We start from the raw sequence: 22,395 nt of genomic DNA on the forward strand, positions 1-22,395 counted from the left end.
TGTGTCCCGCCAGGGAGATGCAGAGGCCAGAGGAGCCGCTGCTGAAGGATCTTTACCAAAGCACAAGAGGAGAGAAGACAGATGATTCCAAAAGTGGCCAAAAGACGGATTTTTGTTTGCTTTCCTTACTCTTTGGTTCCACTGATCTTTCAGAGTTTTTCCAAAAGGGTATCTTAACTTACTGACCAGTAGCGCAGAAGGATATTGATTAACATCTTCGCAAGTGACGTGTAGCATTTCTGTTGTTCACATGCATTCTGGTAACATGCTAATGAACTTTGAAAGGCTTCCAAATATCTGTACAAGTCATTATTTCTATGAAAATGTACCCAATTAGTACTCGTTATTCTAACCAGTCATACATGCCATTAATATGTGGTTTCATGTATAAATGGTAACGTGTAGAAATAATGTTTCAGCTGATAACAATGAGCAGCTCCAACCTGAAAGGGTGTAATATATAGAAAATTTATTCACAAATAAACAAAAAGCATTCGTCAACATGAATAACATTCACAATACTGAACAAGCTCTTTTTAGGAATAGGATTTTTAGCCCCCAATAGCGGGAATGGAGTTAGCCAACTTCTCGCAGCACTGAACAGGAATCATCCAGGATTCATCGGGGTAATCTCTCTGATGGGAGGCCAGGCTGCTGCGTGCTCGCTCAGAATTAGCAGAAGTAGAGCGCTGTGACTGTGACTTCTGTAAAGAACTTCCCATGGTTGACTGGTGGGCAGTTAAAAGAGAAACAGAAGTCATATTAAGTTCTGAAGTTTCAGGTCAATTCACTAAAATATTCCCCCTTGCACGCCGCTTGGCTGTGCAGAATTCCAGCTTGTTCTGGAGCGTAGAGGATACAGCAACGGAGGAGGAAAGCTGGAAACTGAATTCCTCCAGGCCGTTTCCTTCTTTTCCTCCAGGTGAACGCAACTTTTTCCTATTTTTGTTATGGGAAGGATTGGCTACACTGTATTAGGATGTCCAAAACCAGACACGGCTAAAACTTTTTCTTGGGGCCTTTGTCCCTTCCATGCTATCACATTCCAGAGAGTAAAAAGCAAGTAAAGATACCACATATGCATCTAATGCTTTAAGTAGGTGACTTCATGTCTGTATGTTGCTTTTACGTCAGGGTTCCTCAGAGATCATCCCCCATTTACGCTGACTTTAAAAAGAAACCTAGGTAGCCTTACGCCAGCGCCCATGAAAAGTTAGCACTCTCAAACTAGAACAGCGTCACTTTTCTTCTGCCGGTGGTGCCGCGAAGGAGGCAGCAGCTTGGGCAAGTGCCAACAAGCCAGCCGTGCCATTCATCGCCGTCCTGCCCTCGGTATTTGGGAACGCGCGCCGCCGCCGCGCACGGCGGCTGTCGGGGCGAGGGGCCGCTCGGGGCCGCGCCCAGCCGCCGCTCGGGGCCGCTCCCCTGCCGGCGGGGGCAGCCCCGCGCCTCCCGTGCCCCGGCGGAGCCCCGGGGCGGCCCCCGGCACGCCCCGCACCGCCGCCCCCGCGCCAGCCCCGGCGCTGCCGGCGGCCCCGGGCGGCGCTACCGGCGGCACTGCCGGCGTGGGGCAGCCCCTCGCCGCGTCCCGGGCGCGCAGGATAAGGACAACATTCAGCGCCCCGGTGACACGCAGGGACGCGGCTCACCAGACACAATCCTTAACAACCCCACTCCTCCCGAGACGCCCCAGCCCCGCAGCCGGCGCCGGCTCCCAGGCCGCGGCCCCGGCGGGCGGGGCGGAGGTGGGGCGGCCCCGGCACGGCCCTGGCTCTGGCCCTGGCCCTGGCCCTGACCCCGACCGGGGCCCAGGCCCGGGCAGGCGGGCGGGGCGGAGGTGGGGCGGCACGGCCCCGGCGGGCGGAGCGGAGCGGGCGCGCTCCGGAAGGGGGAAGGAGCGGGGCGGCGGCGGCGACAGGGACAGGGGCAGCGGCAGCGGCAGCGCAGCGGCGGGGGCATGGCAGCGCGGGGCTCCGCCGGGGATGCCGCGCTCCGCCGCGCGGCCGAGCAGTGGTTGCTCTGGGATAAGGTGAGGGGCGGCGGGGCCCTCCGGAGCGCCGGGGCCCTCCCTTCCCCGGGGACTGCGGTGCGGGGGCGGAAGGGGCCCGCTGGTCACGCAGGGACTTGGGGAGGGGCGCGGTGCGGGCGCAGGCTTGTGAAGTGTCGAGACGGCGTGGGGCGAGCCTTGGCTTTTAAATCGCGGCAGCGCTTGGTGCGGTGAAGGCCGCTGGGAGCCCCTTCTCTCCGCTCGCGAAGCCCTGCGGCAAGGCGGGTCCCCGCCGTCCCGTCTCTCCCCCCTCCCGCAGCGGCGGGGCTGCGGACCCCCCTCCCGGTGCCGTCGGCACCGCTGCTCTGTCACCTCGGCACTGGTGTCTTGTCACAGCAGCCCCCTCTCTAGTTTAGAAACCTGTCTAGCTGGCCCCTAAGTATCTTCACTTTTCAGCAACGCTGAATTTCTTTTTTAAAAGCGCCTGTCTTGTTCCTAACCTCTTCTGTTTGTAGGGGCAGGTGATAGACTTAAATTATTAAAGGCGAGAATCCATTGCTGTGTTGTCTGACTCTCGGTCTTAAAAACCTCCGGGTACCTTCGTATTGTTGTTTACTAAAACACTGTTTCCAAAAGAGTGGGCTTGCTTCAGAACCACTGGGAAATGCAGCCTCCGTCCTCTTTTCCTGGTGTTGTCGCCCAGTGCATAGTGACCCTCACTGTTAATAAAATAACCCCTGAATCTTCCGTATTGTCCGGTTTCATGGTTTTTCTCCCTTTTTCTGCTGTTGGTTAGGAATGCTTTAGCATGTGTTACTTCCCTTCCTGTTAAGGTGCTTAAACATCTTAAGACTCATCCTTATGTCTTCAGTTTTGGTCTTGACAGCACTATACGCAGAAGTAAAATCTTCTGTGTATTTCTGTATGGCACATGTCTAAAGAAATGTCTTGCCATAGTGGTGTTCTGGAAACGCTTACGTAGTTGCTTGCTGCTGCAGTTCCCACTGAGGTGCAGGCCCGTATTTGGTGTATGTGGTTTGCATTTGTTTGTCCCTCTACGTGAAATGTGGTCATTTGCCTCTACTGGAGCACACTGGCCATTGCCCCCCTTCGGTCCCGGTAGTGACTGCCCTGGGCTCAGCATCGTACAATGCTCTCTAGGTTTTGTGCAGCCTACGTATTTTTTTGGTAAGGGGTCTTCTGCCTATTTAAAGATTATCAAAGAAAACGTAGAATAATTCTTTTTTTAGTAGTATTTCCAGGTTCTAAAGGACATCATTAGAAGTACCTCAAGTTTGTTGTGATTCTTCATTAAAGACCATTCGACTGGTTAGCTGATCAGTTAGCCAGCTGTTTTTATTAATGATAATACAGTACCAAACCAGCCCGTCTTTCAGAAATGCTACTGTATCGCATCACGTGACAATGAGCTTTTGTGTTTTTCCCTTTTCCAGTGTAATTGATTTTGAGAAAACAGTCTGGTTTTAAAGGGCCTCTTATTTCCGTAACTTCCTTGACTAACGTTAGTTCTAGTCCTATCTTCTGTGTAATCATTTCATTTTCAACCGGTTATTCTGGTTATTTTGTGAAACTCTCTTGAAATCTAATGCAGCACCCCTTATAGCATCTTTCCTTTTGAAAGGTTAGCTCTTTGTTAACAATCGCATCTTTGATTCAGTAATAATTGACCGGTGTGCAATACCCATTGCCGATTGCTCAAAAACGATGAGGTATTTTCATTTCTCAGGGAGCTCTTACATGTTTGTATTGAGTAACAGAAGAATCCGATATAACCCTTGTCCATTTACTCTGCTATTAAAAAAAAAAAAAGGTTCCTTTTTGATGTGGAGAGGTAGGTTAATATTTAATGATGATAAGCTGCGTGTTTCTTGCAAAATAATAGTTTGCAAGAGCAAGCCCTTATGGCTGAAGATGGTCCTGCTGACTTGCCAAGAAGTTTTTGGATGACAGGTGACATTTTGGATGACTAGATGACAGTTACTGAGCTTGTTACCAGGCCATTTTCGTCACTGTATTCATTACAGTAGTATCATATTTTTCATTCGTTCCGTTATCAGTCATAAAATTATGGATAGAAGGTAGCTTCTGGTTTTGTTAAAAGTAAAACTTGTTTAGTCAGTAGCTGTCACTCTGCTCTAAGACCTGCACTGATGGAACCTCTTCGGGCCTTCCTGTAGTGTAGATGAAGGTAAATAACTCAAGTGTTACTGGGTGATGTTTAAGCAAATTGCAGTACTGGATATTAACTCTGTATTAAAACCTCTGCCACTGTATTCAAAGAAATGAGTATTCTCCTATTCACATCCAGTTTTATTTGCGAGTAGAAAAAGTGTAACCTGAGAGAACCAACGACGAAGGAAAAAACCAGCTCTTCATCCTTCAGATACAATTGGGCCCTTCTTTAGTGGAAATGCTGTGAGGATTTCATCTTGACTTTTTCTTCTGCTTAAAAAAAGTTTTGTTTGTTTCCTTAGCTGTATTCAATGGCATCATAACATTCCTAAAATTGAAACAAAATGGGAATGGTCGTCTGTACAGTAAAAAAAAAATAAAATGCAGATTTGTAGGAGAATGTGGCCATAAACAATTGTAGCAGTAATTCTGGAAAAATCCTTCTGCTATATTAAACAAGACTTGGGTCTGGCTTTTACCATGACTTTTTAGAGGGGGGACAGGGCTGGCAGGAGGGAACAACCCAAACCACTAAATTCACACAATCGAGTTTCCTGTAGCGAATGATGTGGACTGAAACTCCGAGACTCGGGCAGCCACCTGGATAAGTACGATCATTTAGCCAGACCTGAAAAACTGGAGGATCCCTGTAGTTTCACAGTAGATACCAAACCGGGGAAATCCCTCTAACACAACAATAACAAACAAAAATCTCCTTGGTTGTGAGAGCTACAGTACGATCCTGGTGTCAAGCTGCCCTTCTGTATTGGCATGACAGCTTCTAGTCCGTCCAACATCTATACAAACCTGTGCAGCATCTGCCTAAAGAGATGCCCGTTTCAATGGTGAGAGACAGCTCCTGTGCACAAAGCTCATGCAGGGGAAAAAAAGGGTGAGTAGGCACTGTACAAAGCCTGGTGCAAAAAGTCGTGTTCAGGCTTTACCTACCAGACATAGGCCTGAAACTGCAGCAAAAAGTTCAGGTCAACTTTTAAGCAGCCTAAACTCAGAATAGTTATGCTGACCTATATTATTCTATAATAACATAGAATTTTATTTACTCTTATAAGTATAGAATATAATTACTCTAATAATACAGAATTACGTTGAACCTCCTACAAGGAAGTGTCACAACGTTCTTGGACTGGTAATTCTTAAACTGGAAATGAGTAATTTAGGTGTACCTAATTGCTTGCTGCACCCAGGAAACCTGATTTTTTTTTCTTTAGTGAGTCCAGCTTATTCTACATGATATAGTTTGTTCCTTAGCAGCAAAGGCTCTTTAGCTTTTTGAGTGTTTATTCCAACTATGGTGTTTGTCCTGCAGCAGCAGGACAGATGAATGATTAGGGCATCCAGACCCTGGTCTCAGTTTGGTTTCCAGCATGCTTGCACCTTTGTTTGCCGGCTCACGTGCCTACTACTGTGCAAGTTCTGCAGCATTTTCTGGAGCTGCAGAAAAAATACATTTTTTTTTTGCCTAGGATGATAACGCCTTCCCTTGCTGTAAGCATACCTAGGTCATCCAAGAAATAGTGAAGGATTTTATGAGGTCATTTGGTTGACCAGAAATCAAAGCTTATGCCCATTTGGAAATGCTAATCTGTACTCCAGTGTAAAGTGTGTGTAATCACGCAGTGACTAACCCGCGGAGTGTGCCGCCTCTCCGCATCGCCCTGTTGCCTAGGGCTGGAGTGTGCCATCTGTCCTCTGGGCTCGTCACTTGTCAAGAAAACAAATACTAAACTTCACAAATCCCACGTTATTAAGATTGAGATGTTGGGACATACGGGACTTTACTAGTTCCTAAGTGTGGAAACAGAGTTGATAACAATAAAGAGTCAATATAAGTAATACACCAAGAAAAGCAGTGAGACTTAGAAACTCCTCACTGTTTGCAAGCAGTCTGACACGGCCTTTCCGTCGCCACTCTGCACAGTCATTTTATTTAAGAATTCAGCTGTAGGTGCTAAGCTTTCATCCTGAGGGTTGTGCTTATTTTTATAAACATTACCTGCAAATATACTGCAAATTGTCGTCTTTATCTTCTGACTAGTCTGCTTAGTTTTGCTGCTGCCTCTGGTGTTAGCCAGTCTTGGGACAAAGTTATGATTTTATTTTTTTTTTAAGACTGTACTTATAGCACAACGGAAGTAGCCAATATTTCTTAATCATCAGCTTAACTTACTTTCTTATACGTTTAGAGTAGTTCTTGTTTTGTTATGACAAAAAACTGTAAAGGTGCTTTTTTGGTTTGTTTTTGTTTTGTTTTTAAAACAAGAAAATATTAAAATAAGACATCTTAGAAATCTTTTCACTTCCCAAAATGTGTTATATACACTGCTGTCAGGGCAGCATGTTCACTTAAAGAGATAAAACTAAAATAAATAATACTTGAGATTGTCCTGGCTTAAAATTAGGAAGATGTAGCAGGAGTTCTGGTGTTCTTGAAGTGGCGTGCGATGTTTTGATACTGAAATAACCCAGTACAGAGAGTGGGAAAGAAAGTCAGTTCTGTTAAGAAGCTTGAGGGTATTAAAACCAACCAAACAAAACCTTTTCTAGAATATCTGAATTTTGTATCTACAGAATCCAAAAACTTCTGCAATAGTGAAGCAACTGGTTGCTGAAGGAAATGCCGCAGAATTGCAGAAATACTTTGGCTCGCGGATGGAGTTTGGCACAGCAGGGCTCAGAGCTGCCATGGGAGCAGGGATTTCCCACATGAATGACTTGACTATTATCCAGACAACCCAGGTACTGTGTTCAGCACTTTATCTCACTTAACTGGTTGTATATATGAACGGAAGAGCCTCATTTATGACAAGCAAACGGGTATTCTATGGAAGCACAAGTTTTTTACTATTCCTCCAGCTTTCAGAAGTCATTTAAATGATAATTATTAGCTGAGTGCTGATCTCTGAAAACAAGCAGAGAGAAGCTATTAAGCCATTAAAATAAGTTATTTTCCGTATTTGATTTGCAATTGAATTTATACACAGCTACAGTTAAGCTCAAGTGGGTCAGTTAGTCCTCACGTAACAACTACAAAAAAACCCAAAGGTAGCCAGCATTTGGCTAAGCTTGGTGTATGTTGGACATACATTTACATAAAAGCAGTGAAGCTATGTATATATGTATATAGGTCCTAAAGTAGATCTGCTTGGGGAGAGCTTAAAAAAACCCAAAACCTTAAATTACTGCAGCCTGGAGTGGTGGTGTATCATGTCCTAAACAGGTGTCATTATTAAGGGTGAGATTCAGTTAAAAAAACGGAGATATTTCAGTTCAAAAACTGAAATATGGGCCAGTTGTTCTCTTCCTCATCTGAGATGTAACACAGCTAAATAATTTCTCAAAATCTGCAATTCAGACTAATCGTGTTAACTATTTTTTTCTGGAGTTGGTTCTGATTTTTGGAAAAGTACTTAAATGCTGTCCAGCTTCACTATATTGATTTGAAGGTTGCTGATATTTCTTGGTGTTTATTGGTCATAGACGAACTGAATCCTGATCCAGTTCAGTGCAATGTTATGTGCGCTCACCTTTCTAAGGCGTCAACATCTTAGCAATCATCTTAATGCAATGATAAAGTAAATATTAAGATTGGGTTAATGAGGTGGATTTGTTGTTGTCTTCAGGGATTTTGCAGATACCTTGAGAAGAATTTCAGTGACCTGAAAAAGAGAGGAGTTGTGATTGGTTTTGATGCTCGTGCCCATCTTTCCAGCGGAGGTAGCAGCAAAAGGTACTTTTTAGGTTTTAAGTATTTTGCAGATGTCTTGTGTGATCCATTATGGTTTTATATCTGCTTCAACAGTATTTTCTCTTTCTGTAGGGTGAACTAAGGTGAGAGATTTATAGTATTTTTATATTCTGTTAATGCCAAAGCAGTTCTTAAGTTGTGCTTTGTCTGTTGGGAAGAGTGAGGGAACACATTTAAATTGGGTCTGTATAATAATTTGGGGTTTATTTATGTGGGGTTTTGTTTTTGTTTTTTTTTTTTAATTGGGGGGGGGGGGAAGCTGTGAATTCCAGGAAACTAATTGGTGTGAAAATGAATATATTTCCCACGCATCTTTTCTTCCTGTTTAGGTTTGCAAGACTTGCTGCTAATACCTTCATCAGTCAAGGAGTTCCAGTTTATCTGTTCTCTGATATAACGCCAACTCCTTTTGTGGTAGGTTTCTCTACTATATCTTTTTATATACACACAAATTCTGTCGGATATCTTGCATTACTTACGTTAAGGAAAACTAGACAAACCACTTTTAACTTTTTAAGCTCTACCTGCAGGTAGTCTTATGTTTATTTAGCTATATTTAGTTTACAGCATCCACAGCAAGAGGAGGAAGCAGCTTAGTGGAATATCAGTGACAGTGGGATGTGTTTCTATTCCTGCTTTCAGGCAGACTTCCTATAGAAGACATCTCATCATTTCTAGATCGCTGTGCAGTCTGAAGTCTGAAACATACACACGCATTTAGTTTTGTGATTTTTGGTTGGTTGGTTTGGTTGGATTTTCTTAAATTTTTTTTTTCTGTTTGGGGCATTGAATCCAAGGTAGCCTTTTGAAATAGCAGTTTGTTGGGAGTGCAGCGCTGTTCTGCCGGGAGGGTTGTTGAATGCAGCCGCATTTTTACCATCAGATCACTAGGTGTCAGTGCTCTAGAGCAATAAGGAACCCCCTACCTTGCACTAAAACCAGCAGTTTCTCCCGATACCAGTTGTGTGCAAACAGAACATAGCTGGATGAAGACTTTGTATGTAGCGTTCTTGTACTGATACAAATTTTGGTAGATTTAGGGTCAGATTCTTCATAGGGCAGCTTAAAGCAGTTGCAAGAACTGCAGTTGATTGCATTCGCTATTGAATGAAGAGCCAGGAGTAAACTCGGAACTGGACCCACGGTCACAAATAATGCTTTATTTTTAATTCACTCCATCTGTTTTGGACTAATTTATGAGAGTGCTCTCTGAAACAGTTCTCTTCTGAACCACGATGGAGTAGTTGCTCCACGGGCTGCTCTCAAAAGGTAGTATGGATGAGACTGCTCCAGTTGCAATTCTCTACCCTGTGCAGACTTCTGTCATTGCCCCAGCAGACTTTGCACCCTTAAAAACCTCAGGTATCTCAAGTCATTCTACAGTAGGCAACACGTGCATTCGGTTTCCTTCTATAAAAACACTACTCTAGAGATCCACAAAGCGTCTGAAACAGCATTAAGAATATATAAATGGGAAAATGCACCAAAAAAGCAAGGGCCAAAGTTGTGCCATGTGCGGTGTAGTGGAGCAACTACTACTTAGCTTCTGCTTTAGAGAGTCAGTCTGTAGGAATCACATCCTGGCTTTCTTTTCATTCAGCAGTATGGAATTACTGCATAAGCATGAGAATAAATAATATATAATATTTTGCACATTCCACTTCAGATAACTTTCTTTTGTTACAGCCATACACAGTAACTCATCTGAAGCTTTGTGCTGGAATTATGGTTACGGCTTCCCATAATCCAAAACAAGATAATGGTTACAAGGTATTCCTATACAATCTATTTTCTGGCTTTTTTCAAATGTTCTTTTCCATGTAGAGACACTAATACTATTGTGTATAGTTCCTATCATACCATAGACCAAATTAATTGATAGTTTGATGTCTTCTAGATGTACGCATTTAAAGCTAGTAGCATGTTATACTAGTAACATAACTAAAATCTTAGCTCTAAAAAGCAGGAAGATAAGTAATACCATTGCATACTTTGGAACACTTTAAAATATTAACTGACCTCTTTTCAAGAGCATTAATCATTTCTCCAATTCATGATTTTAAAAGATCTCTCTAGATTTACAAACCCAGAGAATTAAAAATATGTGAAACCTAATGAGTTGCTTGTTCAAAACATTTTGAATAAATTCCATTAATTTCTTATAGTATATTTTTCTTTTGCTAAGTGACACAGTTATCAGTGTGACTTTTTTCTATGGCAGAAATCTGCTTTCCACTGAAAAAAACACGGCTGAGCTGCCTGTCTGCCAGTCATCCCATAGCTGGACTCATCATATGCAGACTGTTTCCAAAATACAAAAATGGAAGTGGGGAGATCTTTTTTGTCTTCTTAATAGAAAACCAAGGCATTAGCAGGGATGATTTCTTGCTGTCTCTCCCTCCAGAACTTCATGTCTGTTTAAAATTGGTTTCTTAATATTTCATGTATTGATCTAGATAGCTTGTTTGGATGTTTTATCAATTACTTTTTTTAATCAACTTGATTTTTTCTTGATGTTTTGTTATTTGGGCTACATATGTACATGGCCCAGATGTTGTTAGCTATCTTTCCTTAAACTTGTGGTCTGTAAACCATCAGTAGAAGGAAGTGTGCAAACAACTGTCAAAAAGTAAAACATAGTAAGTACACCTCTTCCTGGGTGTGTGAACGATCAATAAAAAGGAGAAGACTACAAGTAATGAACATCTTGAAACTTCGCTGAATTTGTGCTTGCTGTTGTGGCAACACTGCTGCTGTAGGCAGCTGCAAAGTTTTGTGCCTTTCTCCTTAATTTTTTTGGTGGTAAATGTGTTTCATTTTTGCACACTTTTTTCCTCTTAAGAATTCTTCTATATATAAAGATTATACCTAAAAATCTGGATGTAAGTACATGAAATAGCATGGGCAAGTTATCAATCCCAAGGCTGGCAGATAGGCTGATACTTGAATCTTCTCAATAAATGAGCTGGGTCTTGTTTTGTGTTTCATGATGGATTTTGGTATCTTCTGATAAAATTAAACAGCTTTTTTTATAGAACAAAAATAGGATGTGAGGGGAAACACTGAGAATATGAACAGGAGAATACTCTGGGTATACTTAAGCCTAATTTACTGTAATTACCAACTCTAGTGCACCTTAGCCATCAAAAAAATAACAAAGCTATCCTACAATATTAATGACCAAATACTCACTTACCCTATTTATTATTTAGGTTTACTGGGAAAATGGTGCTCAGATTATTTCCCCTCATGACAAAGGAATTTCTCAGGCTATTGAGGAGAACCAAGAGCCATGGCCTCAGGCTTGGGATGACAAACTGATTGACAGCAGCCTGCTACTTCATGATCCATATGCCACGGTCAATAAGGAGTATTTCAAAGATATACAGAAACAGTGCTTTCATAGGTAACTGGTGTTAACTCCGTTAAGAATACGGGATTTTCCATCTAGTACATCAGCCGGGCAGTTTAAATTGATGGAAGTCAGGGCAGCCATGATCCTGCCATGACCCGGTTCCGTCTGTCCCTTCTTGCCATCTTTTGTGGTAGCACTGGCAGCTGTGTGGTGACCTAAGTCAGCCAGTTCATAAAGCTGGTCTGGCAGAAGTCTAACCCAGCAAAGTGAGCGATTAGTTTCTGATTACATCATCTCCCTGTATTCGCATGACCACGCATCAACCAAATGCCACAGCGAGACTGGGGCTATCTTGTGCAGCTGGGGGTGAGCTGACACTGATGGTCCAACAGCCTTAAAATGGGCTTCTAAGAGAGAAGGTGAACCAGGCTGTTCAGCCAGTTCTGGAAGAAGGAGGTCTTGCTCTGTCATTCTAGCCTTGCGTGTGCGCCTTACACAAGCCTATTCCTGTTACTTGCTCGGTAAAAACTTTACTCAACAAAATCAAGCGGATGTTTCTCTTTGTGATTAACCAGGAGAATAGTTTTATGGATTAGATGAGCAGCAACCTGTTTGATCTGCTCATTTACATCAAAATTTTAACCACCAGTAACCATGTTCTTACTCTTGCTAAAAACGAAGTCAGAATTACTAGAAAGTTGGGGCTATGTGAGAAATTACGCTGCTTTCAGAATAGGAGTTAAATGTCTCCTTAGGAGTTTGCATGCCTTTATGTATGTTCTACACTTCCAGTAACGTACTTTATAAAAATGAGCGTGCTCAATGAGGCATGCTGCTGCCGGTGCACTGTGTTCACAGTCTTTGGAGCCGGTTTAAATGCCAGAGTTGGGGACAAAGAGCCTTACTAGTCTGTTGCGTTTGTTTTCCACTCGCCTCCTTTGGGACGCATAGAGTGTACGATCTTTCTTATTCCAGTGATTTGCACATAGCAGGACATTAGATATCAAGAGTGACTCATATTGCTGAAAAATGAGGCTAAGCCAATTTTCAAGCCGTTACCTTTAAAATCTGACCTCCTTTAATTTATAATTTTAACAGTGATATAGAATACTGAATCATACCTGTTTCCGAAAGTAGTCGATTAGCGCACAATATTCTTCCATATCCAAGTTTACTGTTAATCTGTTTTATTTCAGGAATATAAACAAGGAAACAAACCTGAAATTTGTTCATACTTCTGTGCATGGCGTAGGTCATAAATTTGTGCAGTTGGCCTTCAAGGCATTTGACCTTAGCCCTCCTTTTGCTGTTCCGGAGCAGAAGGATCCTGATCCAGAATTTCCTACAGTGAAGTATCCAAATCCTGAAGAAGGCAAAGGTGTTCTGGTAAATAGGTATTTTTTTAATAGTTGCAACGTCTTTCAAACAGTGTTCCTTTCTGCCAGTAGTCATGGCTGTAAATGTTGGTCGAAGGTCTATCTTGTTTCTGTTTTCATAGCCTTACATTTAGTGAAGAGTTAGCTGGTATCCTTTCATTGAAATGTTAACCCTTTTTGAAGCAGTCAGGTAATAATTAGCTATAACTTTAAACTACTTTGTTCTGCGCTCTAACAGAATGGGCAGCATCTGCACATAGAACAAAGTGATACAGTTCCTTTTAAAAAATAAAATAAAATAATAATTAAAAAATCTTCACGGTTGGTTTTGGCAAGTTTCTACAATTTACATCTGAAATACAAGGACTAAATTGTTCTGATATGACACCGGGGTGGGGGGGGAAGGGGCAGGGGAAGTCCTGACAGGTGTTAAAATTTCTGCTACACGTATTTCTGCTACACTTCCTTATTGAAGGATCCTGTTGAATCTAAGTAGCTTTTGACTCAGGCTGCAGAAGTGGAATGATGTAGGTGAAGTTAAATATCCTAACTGTGCTCTACTGCTGCCAGGCTTGAACTTTGTTTTTTGTAGAGACGTGTCATGATTTTGAGTGTTTGAGATGAAATAAATTGGGAAAATTATTTAAAACCTATAAAGAAGGTGAAAATATTATTTGGGAGTATTAATATATTAACACTCATCTGGTCTTGCTTACCACTTTTCTAGACATTGTCTTTTGCTTTGGCTGAAAAAGATGGGGCAAAAATCATTTTAGCAAATGATCCTGATGCTGATCGACTTGCAGTGGCAGAGAAACAAGAGAGGTATGGTAATAAAGAAATGCAAACCATTTACATTTTTACTTAAAGGCTAGGCTCATTTGGAGGATTCTTGCAACCTGTGTTGCAGAGGAAGACAGAATAGTCACAGTAGTCACTTTTGGACTGAAAACACATAGAAATGTGCGAGGACTGTATGAAGCAGACCACAGTGGGGGCAGTAAATGAAATAGTGATTAATATTAGACACTGTACAGAAGCCTGAATAAATACTTGACACTTGCTGTACCTGAGGCATGCACAGAAGCATGTGAATTGTTGTGATTGTGCTATACCTTTTTAAAGGTAGGTTTTCAGATAGAAATTTTTCACAGAAGACTGATAAACATTCTTTCATACTGTGTTTATTAAATAATAACTTGAATATTCAGGAGAACCTTTATAGTTCCCTGATAATCTCAGGAATAGGGAACATCCCTGTTCTTTAATACGAGTTCCTTCTTTCTCAAATACTGTTAGACCAGACTTTTTACTGATCATTAGACGATTTGGGCCTCTCTCGCTCCACTTCTATGCATAATGTTACGTATCTGCATTTCACCTTAAGCTTTGTCAGTGTTTGGTACTTCTCAGTATAGTCATTTGTACTCTCCCCTTTAAGGACCAGCTATACATGCATTATTTATCTATGTATATCCTGTCAAAGAACGGGATCACAAAAAGCAAACTAGCACAAACAGGGGCTTCTCATAAATTTTTCATATGTATGGAATGTGTAACCTATAGTTCTGATGCAATATTGCCATCCCCTTATTTCATGCCCCCTGGTATCCTGTACTTCTACAGTTGTTTGCATTTCTGTATTGTGGTTATATTTGATGAATGAAAATAAGCTGAAGTACTGCACTTGGTATGATAGCTGCAAATAGTGGTGTTTCTCTTTTTATCTACCTTGATAAAGCAGAAACTAATCTGAGCAGTTAGAAATCATAAATCTTTAATAAAAGTAAACTTCAAGGTTTTCAGCTCAGAGAGGAGCAGAACAAAAATCTGCTGCTGGGCCAGGAGCAGAAATAGTGTAAATGAATTTTCATTTGCTGCCAGGCTTGAACTTTGTGCGTGAGGGCTCTCACGCTCTCACCCTGTGCGTGAGAGCCAGAAGAGAGAGATAAATAAAATTATGGCAACAGTCCTTGGTACCCAAGGGATGAGATGAGCACCTCCTAGAGGTCATCCGTGATTGTGGATGACACAAGTACTTGAACCTCAACCAGTCATGCAAATTCCAAAAAGCCAGTAAAAGGAGACAGCGCAATATCCATTTTGCTTACCAGATAACCTCTTTTGGTCTTGTAGCAGCTTCAAAGGTGGCGGCGTTTTATTTGGGGTTTGGGGGCTTTTTTTAACTCGTTATCCTCACAGCATGAACTAAGGAGGCTTCTCTGCCTTTAGAAGAAGAATAGGCTAATTGACACTCTCTGCTGTATCTTTGGCAGCGTTAGCTGGAATATCCTTATTTTAATGTTTTTGGCCTGTGCCAGCCTTGGTTGGCAATTCAGCGTTGAGGAAGTAGCATAAAAAGCTTTAGTTTGTGCTAGTTATGATGAATTAAAACAAGAATGCAAAATCACTCATGTTTTTTGTCTAAAAACTTACAGCTATCAGAGACTTGAAGAGGGGGTGTTAGTTTATTGTATTTATTGCCACTGAGAGCATGGTGCTCTCATTCTGCTACCTCTTTGCTAATTGTTTAGCCAGTCTTAGTTGTCTCCTAACTTTCAGTCCTGCGTCCTCCTCTCAGACTTCTGCTGTAGCTGTTCATACACTAGTCGAATATTAATACAGGCTTCTACAGTATCTGTACTTCTTCTTTGACAGAAACTCCTGCTAGAGCACACTCTCTCAGCGCTCTTACACTAAGTTGTCGCTGTGCATTGCTTTGTGCCTGTTGGCATCAGTCAATGCAGGAGACTGAGTCTGCTTCTCTTTCACAACAGGTACTGTTTCCGTAGGTCTTGATTTTTGTCAGTTTGGCAGTGTCTTTGTCCCTTTTTGTGACTGGGAATTTTTGGGCAATTTTGACATCTGTCCTTCCCTTTTTCCTTCAGTTTTTCTTGTTCTAGGAACACATCAATGTTAATCTTTTTTTTTACCTGTTTCAGATTTTTTCCAATCTTCCTCAATGACCAATTGGTGTATTTGTGATTAAATAAAAGGTATTTGTCACTGAGTCAACTAAAAATAGTGATCACTTGAGAACTGTATTTTCGTGTCTCTGTGCTTGTCTTAATCATTGATTTTATAATTTGTCTCCTGAATATTTTTGTTTCACTTAAAATATACTGGAAATATCACTGTTTCATCTTTGGATAAACTCAAAAGCTGGTATATATGATGGAGGAGGAAGGTAACCACTTCAGAATTTTTTTGGGGAGGAATTTTTTTGTTTGTTCTTAATGAACACATGATATCTTGTTACTTGGAACTCGGATGCACTGGTTTTATTTGCTAGTATTCATATATGGAAGAACCAGCAGATTATTTTTTTTTCCAGTATTATCCTTTGAATTCATATCCTTTCTATTTTTTTTTTCTCATCCAGTGGTGAATGGAAAGTGTTTTCTGGAAATGAGCTGGGAGCTCTTTTAGGCTGGTGGATCTTCACTTGCTGGAAAAATCACAATAGGGATACTTGTGCCATTAAAGATGTCTACATGTTATCCAGTACTGTTTCTTCCAAAATCCTGAGAGCGATTGCACTAAAGGAAGGTTTTCATTTTGAGGTAAGCTGTTACATGTTATTCTACGTTCTTTTATTTGCTTACCTACACAGTGCCATATCTTTGTAAACATTGCTTTTATTTTTAACACCTTTTTTTCTCCTCACTGCTGTAGGAAACACTGACAGGTTTCAAGTGGATGGGCAACCGTGCCAAACAGCTCATGGACCAGGGAAAAGCTGTTCTTTTTGCATTTGAGGAGGCTATAGGTAAGAAACAGAATATTATGTTCTAGTATCCTGTAAAATAGTGAAAGTAGGACTACTGCAAAAAATGGCAATGTAAAGGTGCCCTCAACACAATGGGTGTACTTCAGTGAGTAATCGCTATCATCCATTTAGATGATTGATATTACTAGTTTTAACCCTTTGTATCTCTGCTTAGCACAGAGTATGATGATGTAAGTTAGGTGTATATATCTTCAGTAGCATGGCTATGTAGACTTGGACTGCAAATTCTGCAGAAGCTATTTAAAAAAAACAAACACGTTTTTCAGACTTCAAGTTGAGTATGTTTAGCTGACAGTTTTAAGCTAAGTTTAAATGTGAATAAAATAAAGTAAAAACTCCCCCAAATTATACTTGTAAACTGGAAAGCCATGAATAAAAGCTATGAATTCGTGAGAAGGAAATTGTAGAGCTATAATGCTATTTCTTGAGTATCTCAGTACCTGAAAACCAGACAAAATGTGACTAATTGCACGGGTAATTATCAGTGTTACCATATGCTGCCATGTAAGGGTAATCACATTTGAGACAAAGTGGTATACTTGCATTGTTCCTGCAGTACGGCATTTCTCTTCCATGAGGGCTCCAGAAGTATTGGGGAGCATCTGGCACTGATACGATACAAATCTGTCTCTGTCTTGAAATTCCATTAAATACCTTGCTTATCAAAATTAACACTGATTAGAAGATAAAATTTTTCCACTTTTGGTTTAACTCTGAGATGTCTGTACTATGGTAACGAGCATTTTTCCTTTAAAAGATGTTGGTTTGATTAACTTCCTGTCCCCCCATTTTATCTTATTTCCTCATAAATATCTATCAAATATATAATTTTCTTTGTTTAGGGTATATGTGCTGTCCTGCTGTTCTGGACAAAGATGGTGTCAGCGCTGCTGTTATAACTGCAGAGATGGCTAGCTTTTTGGCAACGAGGAATTTGTCTTTGTCTCAGCAGCTGAAAGCTGTCTATGATGAGTGAGTTCGATTATAATTGGTTAATTTTCAGATTTTCTCCATTCCACATACCAGAGTTAATAGGGACTCAATAGCAACCTATAGTATATGAAGAAATAAAAATTGGGTTATTGTACTATTAACACAATTCTGTGTTAATAGTAATCTTCTAGAAAGCGCTCCTGCCGCTTGGGCACAAATATATTTATGACTTCGTTTTGTGTCGTTTTAAGGTATTTTAAAAATAATAATATTACCTTACTAATCCCTATTAGTTAATGAGATTTTTGAGGTATTTTTGTTTGCTTGTCTGAAAGGTTTCTCCCTTTTGGGAAGTTCTGCTCTTCGATCCTTTTACAGAAGATTGGCCTGGTTTTTGGCCAGCAGTATTGCTGTGTTGTAGAGATCGTAGAGCCTCTTGCTGCTTAAATGTGCCAGACGCGCAAAAACGTCGATGGCAGAATGGGTCTAAGTAGCTCTGGCGTATTTATGCTACTCATGGAAGCCAGCTTGCTTCTGTCCCACTTGCAGGGCTACTTGTGATTAAATTAATTCTAGTTGGCTCTAAAGTTAGGCTTTTTATTATATTATTCTGTCATTTTTTGATGGATAGTATATGTTGGTTGTTCTTTCAGCTCCTGAATACTGAGATTTGAACTGATTATGTGGAAGTGCCGTGACTGGCCATAACTGTTGGCTATATACAGCTGGGTATCCCTCTGAGAGCTTTTAATATGAGGCACTACTTTTCTTTTGTTCTTGTTTAATGTGTTCAAAGACCTACAGAAATCAATAGCAGAGATGGCTATTGGATTTCATGGGTCAGGGAGTGTTTTTTGTGGGGGTTTTGGGTTGTTTGTTTTAAAGGAGGGAGCAACACAGGCTGGCAGATACTCTTCCCCCTCTTCATGTCTCGTAGACACTAACGAAGGAGTGGTGGTGGAACCTGCAAAGAGACTCATGGAAAACTCCAGCCTTGGTGGTGCTTGTTTTCCAGTCCTCAGATCTCTCATTTGCATGCAGCACTAGCCATGCTTATTTCATCCACTGTTTAAGAAGGAATCGAGTGGCAAAGATTTGCTAACACACTGCATAAATAAATTGTGGAATTTATCAGCTATTGTACGTGGCAGAAGTAAAAGAGTAATATAAATGCATGGAAGAGGAATTCATGCCTAGAGCTGCAAATAGAGCATCTGACGTGAGAATTCCCTTAACTACTAGTAGCTGGAAGTGTATATTCAAAGAATTATCCTTCTCTGGCTCGTGCCTTTTTTTTTTTTTAATACTCATTTAGTAAACAGCTGCTTCAGGTTGCCCTCAGAAACAATATTTAACTGAGTGGAGCTTAGCTGTGCCACAGTGCCGCTGCATACATAGCCACCGAAGAGGACTCTCAAAGTCAGAGCTTATTTAGCATAAAAGCAGTCTGTAGATCCACCTCAAAGTAAGATGTCACTGCACATAGTCATAGTTTGTGGAAAAGCTACAGATACAGGGAAGGATACAAATCTTACTTATTAAATTGATGCTTGATAACTAGAACTGGAGGGGGGGGTGTCTTGTTTTGTTTTGAGGCGTCACGTTTGGTTTTTGTTTGCTTTTGGCTAGTATAGAGTTGCAGTTTTCTACTCCTTACTACTTTATTCTTTGTCAGATTTTTCTTGTGAGTTGCTGTTGAAGCAGAAGAAACTCTACTTGGTATTTTAGAGGTATAGGAGGGGGATCTGTTCTCAAAGAAGTAAATGCAGATCAGGAAAAGGACACAGTCCTAGCAGGCTCATCACTTCTTTCAAATGTAGGATAGGTTTTATAAATTCCCTTGCTGGATTCTCAAGACTGATTTAACAGCTATTGACCTTCAAGATGTCCATTTTGGTATAAACATGACCCTATTTAAGGAACCTTTCAGGTTTCTAGCATGAATATTCTAGTACTAATGAAAGATTCTGCCCTTCAGGTTTTCCCTGGCATCAAGGATACTCATCAAGTGTTGATCTTTAGTAAGAGCTCACTTAAACAACCAGTCCAGGCTTGTCTGCTTTTCAACAACATGCTGTTTTGAAAAGTCAGTGTTAGCAGGTCATTTGTCTTTGATGCAGAATCTGCATCATATTACCTGGCAGCAAACAGATAAGGTAAAAAGACGACGTTCAGAACAGTTTGGTTTAGTAGAAACACTTCAATGGAAGAGCAGCTTCTGAAGTGTGATTGGAAAAAACAGCCTGGAATTTGTTTTACTCAGAAAAGGTCAGCTGGAATCCAGTCAAGGAGGCTATTTAGATGTAGTCTGGTCTTTTCCTATGGTGGTTACATCTCTTCAAGTCAATAATGACATCTTTTTTTCTTCTAGTTTAGCAGTAAACTTTCTCATTTTTAATCATTAAAAGGAAAAGGTCTCTGCACAGAAGTTTCTTTAAAGTATGTAAAATAGGGCAATTAAGCTGTTGAGGACTTTTTAAAATTGTAAGGGGGTGAACTGATGCTACAGCTGGGTGACCATGAGTGTAGATTCTTGCTTTATAGAAGGTTGAATAATGTGTATGGTGTACAACTCTTAAGAAGAACATTGCTTCTTCGATTCATCAATATTGTGTCTTCACAGATACGGCTTCCATATTACCAAAGCTTCATATTTCATCTGCCATGATCCTAAAGTTATTCAACAGCTTTTTGACAACCTTAGAAATTTTGATGGAAAAAACACATACCCAAAATCTTGCGGTAGATTTAAAGTTTCTGGAATAAGGGATCTAACTACTGGGTATGACAGCAGCCAGCCAGATCAAAAGGCTGTAAGTATATTTTTTAAATTATATATAAATCACATAAGTATGTATATACATATGTATAAAATTCTATGGAGAAACACACTAAACATTATGTTACATCCTGAGTCTTAAAGTAAGTTAGACTGGGGATGATTGTTTTGCCTTGGTGGGAGAAATGAAGGGGGGGGGAGGGGGGTGTGTGTTTGGTTTTGTGGTGTTTTTTCTCTCCAAGATGGCAGTCTGTAAAGGGAGGTAGGAGGATCTTGCTGTCTTGCTACAGCAATCTTGCTTTATCTTGTTGTAAGTTACACTTCTGCTGAGCAACTCAGACTGTCTGCTGAGATGTGGCTTTGGGTTCTCTAGTTTTCCATAATGCATGTTTCTTTTCCTCCTGGGAAATGCCATCACAGAGCAATTTCAATTTGCAGTAAAAATGTTGACTAGACTTGAAATGAGCTACCTAGCAGTAATGTACCGCTACCAGATTCTGGGCTGAGGGAAAGGCTGTCATTTGCCTGTTGTGGTCTCAAGACCACAATGATGAAGAAAACAGAACAAAGCTTACTTTTAACTGATCCTTTAGTTATAATATATGACATCAAGTCATGGGTTTTGTCTGGAATTCATTATATATAGTCACTTTCCAACTTCTAAAAAGTTATTCTTACTATTTCTAGATACTTCCCACTAGTAAAAGTAGCCAAATGATAACGTTCACTTTTGCTAATGGAGGAGTGGCCACAATGAGAACCAGTGGGACGGAACCAAAGATCAAATACTATTCTGAACTTTGTGCACCTCCTGGAAACAGGTATTGTCACTTACAGCAGTAAATTCTGTGTAATAGGGGCTGTGTGGCTTTTTGGTATTGTTTTGGTGGGGAAGGGGCTCTCCATGATCAAATAATAGTACTACAGTCATTATTTTAGAAAAAGTATTTGCATAAAGCTTCAATTCTGCAAAATTTGTTGACACATTCTTGTCACTGAAATTCCTTTGAACTTGGTTTCACTTTCAGTAAAAACAGTATCAAGAAAAACATTCTGCCTTAAATGATAGTAGATATATTCACTCTCTTTTTACATACATAGTTGCTTTAAACTTATATAACTATATATGAAGTGTTCTAATATATTTTAAACCCTTTTATGTTTAGTAATTATATCTTTGACTGATAGCCTTGGAAATCATATAGTCTTAAAGATAAGCAATTATTAACTTATGTAATGAAAAGAATGCTTTCTCACAGATGAAAATTCATCTGAAAATACTATTACAAGTATAAATTTACATTTCTAATCACATACATTTAGTAATAGAAGATCTTCTGAACTCAAACTGGCTGTTCTATTTTAGATTATATTGTGGGTTTACGCTTCCCCATAAACTTAAATGCCTTCATGCACATCAGTTGGAAGTGAACATCAGTACATTACCATAAGAAATCAAGTGCATATATTTTTTGCATTCATAGAAAATGTTTGTCTAAAACAATGCAACAGACTTAAAAATTCCTCAGACTGAAAATGTGCTTTTTAGCTTCTCCACTGTGACACTGTTTTCTGTATTTGTGTGGATTTCGTTTCTCAGTGACGTTGAGCAGCTGAAGAAGGAACTAGATGAACTGGTCAATGCTATTGAAAAACACTTCTTTCAACCAGAAAAAAATAATCTTCAACGGAAGACTGAGTAAAATAGCGAAATTACTACCTTAATTGGTTTTTGCAGCATTAGAAGTGCATTATTTAAGAAGTAAGGATTTTTAGGACCAAACATCTGAGAACTCAGACTAAAAAGACTTCTGCTTTTATTAAGAGTTATTCTGGGTACTCTTGGATCTAGTATCTTATTTTGGAAGGAAAGTACCTTTACCCTTAAAGGACCAAAAAAACCCCAACCAGTTGAACTAGAAACTTTATGAACTATAAGTTGACTGCAAATGTATTTCAATCAAAACTTGTTTTAATTAAATGTTATAAGTAATATCCTGATTTCTGAAATGTAGCCTGTTTTGTGGGGACTTATATTTCTTCTGTGTGTGTGTAATCTGATAATACTATGCAACTTTATCTAGGTTTAGATTTGCAAAGCAGGTTCTTCTGTTAACAAGAAGTACCAAAAGCCTGTGGTGAGACTTTGACAAACTTGGGGCAAATGTTTCAGAAATAGTGATCTTTCTTGGGGATTTTGGCCCAAATAACCAAGA

The 22,395-nt window shown here is 40.4% G+C and overlaps 1 protein-coding gene across 1 annotated transcript; it reads left to right on the plus strand.

Annotated features, from left to right (window-relative positions):
- Positions 1-1,505: 1,505 nt before the first annotated feature.
- PGM2 (phosphoglucomutase 2) lies at positions 1,506-22,180 on the plus strand. Its single transcript, XM_075499915.1, has 14 exons — positions 1,506-2,029; positions 6,770-6,937; positions 7,822-7,928; positions 8,276-8,360; positions 9,633-9,716; positions 11,159-11,352; positions 12,498-12,687; positions 13,405-13,502; positions 16,060-16,240; positions 16,353-16,446; positions 17,310-17,439; positions 20,024-20,213; positions 20,867-21,000; positions 21,780-22,180. Exons 1-14 carry the CDS (start codon positions 1,958-1,960, stop codon positions 21,880-21,882), a joined length of 1,830 nt encoding a protein of 609 aa, XP_075356030.1. The 5' UTR covers positions 1,506-1,957; the 3' UTR covers positions 21,883-22,180.
- The last annotated feature ends 215 nt before the right edge of the window (positions 22,181-22,395 follow it).

This window comes from Mycteria americana, chromosome 4, assembly GCF_035582795.1.
Source record: "Mycteria americana isolate JAX WOST 10 ecotype Jacksonville Zoo and Gardens chromosome 4, USCA_MyAme_1.0, whole genome shotgun sequence".
NCBI classification, from domain to species: Eukaryota; Metazoa; Chordata; class Aves; order Ciconiiformes; family Ciconiidae; genus Mycteria; species Mycteria americana.